Source organism: Echinops telfairi, unplaced genomic scaffold, assembly GCF_000313985.2.
Source record: "Echinops telfairi isolate 266 unplaced genomic scaffold, ASM31398v2 ScPeMD7_63;HRSCAF=240, whole genome shotgun sequence".
Classification (NCBI taxonomy): domain Eukaryota; kingdom Metazoa; phylum Chordata; class Mammalia; order Afrosoricida; family Tenrecidae; genus Echinops; species Echinops telfairi.
Window position 1 is genome coordinate 287,008 of NW_022103961.1, and position 4,971 is coordinate 291,978.

Genomic DNA, 4,971 nt, shown 5'->3' on the forward strand with positions numbered 1-4,971 from the left:
TTCCAATGGTGGTTGCATCTTCCTCATACTGCTTCACTCTGACTGACTCACCTGCCTCCTCCCCAGAATACTCTCCCCATCTCAAGGCCAGCAGATGGATAAACTTAATTCCGTCTTCAACTAAATCTGCCTTTTTATGTGATGTGAACATGTTTTGGTGGTCATTATTCTGCCTACCACATGGGTGATTCTCTCTAGTTCTAGACTGGGCAAAAACTCAAGTGGAGGGGGAGTTAGAAAGTGGTTCACCCTCTCTTGTTCATGCTCTCCATAACTGCGTGCTACAAGCCATAAGATAAAAAGGGGCTAGTCTTCCCTGTTCTGCTCCATGTATTTCTGTCAAGCAGTGGAATTCTACAGTTAGCTTCTAGTACTTTCTTTTCCATTCTTATGTAGTCTTTGCATATCTTAACCAATATAAGAAACTCTTGGGGACATGACATCACTTCTCACATCCATAGGTGTATCACTGGGAGACGGATGCTTTATGAACATCCTTCAATGGACTAAGATGGAACTACCAGGAGGCTCAACCCTGCCAGTCGGCTGTAGCCTCTCCTTTTTCCTTTATCTTGTGTTCCCTACTCCTCACTCTATCCCTTCTATAGTCCTTGCTCTGCCTTTGTCTCTGTGATTCTGCAACTCTGCACCTGTGTCTGTGCTCCTCTGTCTCTGTGTCTCTACCTGTCTCTGTGTGCCTCTGTGTCAGTGCCTCAGACTGTCTCTCTCTGTGACATTGAGTCTGTCTCTGCCGGCATGTCCTCTACCTATCTCCTCTACCTCCCTGCTAACCAAAATGCCAGGGGAACCTCTCTGTGCACAGACCCTATGTGTTTACTTATGCAGCAGAACCGGCTCTATCTAAGCCCTGTGTTTTCGGATCATTTGATGATGACTTACTAACAAGCTACTAAAAATGACCATTGTACCCGATCTTTCTTGGAAACTCAGGGCTAAATAGGGAAGCCCTTGGGATTAATGCTTGGGAAGTTAGTAATGTAATGTTTGGCTTTCCTTTCTTATGTAAATGAGATGCTAATTGTACTTTCTAGTGAAACCATGGTACATTCCCTTTCTGAGGGAGCCCTGGTGGAGTACGGGTTATATGTTGGATTACTAATCCAACTGCTGACACTTTGGTCAGCAGTTCAAAACCATTAGCCACTCTTTGGGAAAAAAATGAGGCTTTCTACTCCTGTGAAAATTTATAGTCTTGGAAACTCACGGGGCCACCATGAGTCAGAATTGTCTTGTTAGCAGTGAGTTTGAGTTTTACCCTTCCTGTGTCAGAAATCAGAATTCCTTTGAGCTACAATATTGTTTCATTTAGTTTTCCCTCTGGAGCATCTTAACTGCCTGGAGCTGGATAGTAGCTGGGTAGACCAGTCGGGATCAGCTTTTGCCTAGTAGGGGTCCGCTGCTCTTGGAAGCCTTACAGGTCCTCATCCAGGGTATCTAGGGTGATCAGAGTTCATTGTTGTTGTTAAGTGCCATCGAGTTGACTTTAACACATAGTGACCCCGTATGACAACAGAAAAAATCACTGTTGGCGGATCCTGTGTCATCCTCACAATTGCTCTTGTTTGAGCCCATCATTGTAATCACTGTCAATCCATCTTGTCAAGGTTCTTCCTCTTTTTCACTGCCCCTCTTCTTTAACAAGCATCATGTCCTTCACCTGGTAACATATTCAAGAATGTGAGACCAAATTTCGCCATCTTGCTAGAATAAGGAGCATTCTGGCTATACTCCTCTAAGACATTTCGGCTTTTGTTTTTTGGCAGTCCATGGTACTTGTAACACTCTTTGTCAGTACTATAAAATAAATGCATTGATTCTGCTTTGGTTTCCCTCATGTAATGTCCAACTTTCACATGCAGCATATGAGGTGATTAAAAATATTATGACTTGGGCCAGGCACACCTTAGTCCTTAAAGTAACATCTTTGCTTTTTCAACTCTTTTAGAGAGGTCTTGTGCAACAGATTTACCCAATGCAATACGTTGTTTGATCTCTTGACTGCTGCTTTTATGAGCATTGATTATGGATCCACGCAAGACAAAATCCTTGATAACTTCAACCTGTACTCTATTTATCATGATGTTACCTGTTGGTCCAGTTGTGAGGATCTTGGTCTTTCACTGAGTTTGTTATCTATGCTGAAGGCTATTGTATTAGACAGGGTTCTCTAGAGAGAGAAAATCAAATTGCTGATAATTTAATATATTTATTTATAAAGATAATTAGATAAATAACAAGAAATGAACTGTTAAATCATATACAGATAAATATATAATACAAGAAATAAACAGTTAAATTAGAAAGCACTACAAATGGCTTAGTGAAACTCACTCCCGGGAGAGAGAGTTGTGAGAGACTAGCAGTCCTTCAAGTTTAGTCTGCTGCCAGATCTTCCTCTATTTATAGAGAGAGTTAGGCTATGTCAGCACAGCAGCCAATCACAAGGCAGGTCACCAACCGCCAGTCTCCAGCTCCAGAGATGTCTTAAAGGGACCTCAACTTACAGTGACACAGTCCACAGGCTAGGCATCCCACAGGTAGTGTAGCTTTTAAATTGAGGCACAGAACAAGCAAGGCAGTCGCACACTGGTCCGATGATCACAGAGCGAGAGACAAGAAAGGCAAGGCTCACCACGCCATTTATCTCTGCCCTTCAGTTAATCCGACTTGTGTTTATCGGCCAGGCTGGCACAATAAACTATCTCAGCTATAATCCTTGATCTTCAACAAGTGCTTCAAGCCTTCACTTTCAGCAAGCAAGGTTGTGTCATCTGCTATGGAAGGTGGTTAATAAGCCGCCTTCAGATCCTGATACTACATTCTTCTTCATCTAAACCAGCTTCTTTGCTGGGCACACAGATGGAATACGTATGGTGACAGGGTACAACCCTGACAATACCTTTCTTGAATTTAAACCATGAAATATTCCCTTCTTCTGTAAGCACAGCCTGAACTTATAGGTGGGGAAACGGTTTTGCTTCCATTGCCTGCATAGGGTCCTATTAGATACCTCATCCTGGGCTGGCCATCACTAAGGTCTGACTAAGTGCTAGGAGGTTGAAGAACACCAGTCAGTGGCTGGCAGTCATCTTGGGATCAAGTCTGTTCAAATCTGCAATCGGCAGGGGTCTTGAGTTCAGATGGGACTGCCCCTGTCTGTACAATGTGAGTAACTTTCTGGGGTCTTGGGATAGAGTATGGATGCCCCATCTCACAGCAATCATTATGATATGGTTCACTGACTTTTGGGATTATATTGAGGGGAAGGAGGTGGCAGAGATAGATGAATGCCTTTTAGAAGCCTCCTTACTTAGGTCTTTGGATATTGATACCTGGAACTTCTGGGCCCTCAATTGGAAGAGCAAGAGGGTAGTTTGCCCCTCAGGAAAGAGGGAAAGCCTTTTGGACTTGGCCTTTTCAGATTTTCTTACCTGTGGGCAAGATCCCTAACCAGGGTTTGCACTAGGCTAGGTATGAGATTTCTGGGAGGTCGTTTGTTGACTTGACTCTTTGTAAACCAAATTTACAACCCATGAATATAGAGTCACCACTAAGGAGACCTTGAGTTTGTCAGCAAGCAGGTGATCAAGGAGCTAGTGTGAGGTGGGTAATGGCCATTACCACCACCACCACCACCACCTGCCCTCAGTGGTGCTGGAAGGAATGACACAGAGCTGACTTGAGGGACGGCCAGACCTCTCTCCACTGCTTACTCTGCCAAGACTAATAGGTGACCAATAGCATGGCTGTGAACTCAGACTTCTGCTTGTGCCAGTAGGGCCTGTCAGCTGCAAAGGAGCTTCAGTTTCTGGGCTCCAATACTGTGTTTGTCGAATGTGTCAGCTTAAGAGCCTGGTCTCACTTCTTCCTGTACTCCTCTCCAGGGTGGGGTGACTCCGCAGGAACACCGTCCGAGCGAGGCATGACTTACGATGCACTCCACGTTTTTGACTGGATCAAAGCAAGAAGCAGTGACAACCCCGTGTACATTTGGGGCCACTCTCTTGGCACTGGGTGAGTGAGCATTATCCACACACAGTTGGCTCATATACATTTGGTGCTCTCCCTGGGCACAAGGTGAGCATTTCCTTTGGTCCTCTAGTTATATTGGGGGACTTGTTTACATTTGCATCAAGAAAGCATTTACAACAGGTTTTTTGTGGATATTTTAGGTTATCACATGAGCAGTTCCTGAAGAATGTGGCCTTTAGCAGAAACAGGTCTTGTTAGGAGCAGCTTTCCCAGCACATGATCAGAAGAGAAATACCTGAGGGTACCTACCCTGAGGGTACTGTTAAGTCCTCGAAATCCTTGCCTTCCTCATCTTCATAGTTTGAGGATGTTTAAAGCAACACAAGAGACCATAAGTTTGAGCTGCTTTAACTCTACAACTTAAGTAACTGAAGATACAATGGATAGGTAGGGTAGGTGAGAACAGATACAGGGCCGGGGCTATACCTCTAGGGCACTATCTAATTTGGGCCAGTCTGGACTCAGGCGTGCATGTTTGTTATTAACCAAATGCTGCTGTGCACGTCACATATGCAAACTGGGGAAGTTCAAACTGACCATTCATTTGACGCTAGTTTACCAGAGACGAACCAGTGGGTATTTCAGTTTCTACCTCTCCTTGATAGGAAGTATTTTCATGTTCTATTTGTGGGCAGTCCAGTGTTTCTGAAAGGATCCCTTGCGGCCATTCCCACTGCCCCCACTGTTTCTGAGCAAACAACCCTCCTAAGTTTGTTGGACCAAACTGAAAAACCAAGCTTGCTGCCATCAAGTCGAACTGTCCCTATGAGTTTCTGAGACTATAACTCTTTATGGTAGTAGAAAGCCCTATCTTTCTCCTGAGAAACAACTGGTGGTTTCAAACTACTGGCCTTGCAATTACTAGCCCAATGTGTAACCACTGTGCCACCAGGGCTGCTCCTCCTTGGACAGCATCTT

At 44.5% G+C, this 4,971-nt stretch overlaps 1 protein-coding gene across 1 annotated transcript in view; it reads left to right on the plus strand.

The window, feature by feature from the left end:
- ABHD12 (abhydrolase domain containing 12, lysophospholipase) overlaps positions 1 to 4,971 on the plus strand; it is a 43,824-nt gene that overhangs the window by 28,452 nt on the left and 10,401 nt on the right. Inside the window, exon 5 of the mRNA XM_045291164.1 lies at positions 3,906 to 4,035. Within this exon, the coding sequence (XP_045147099.1) occupies positions 3,906 to 4,035 (130 nt within the window). The remainder of the gene's footprint in view (positions 1 to 3,905; positions 4,036 to 4,971) is intronic.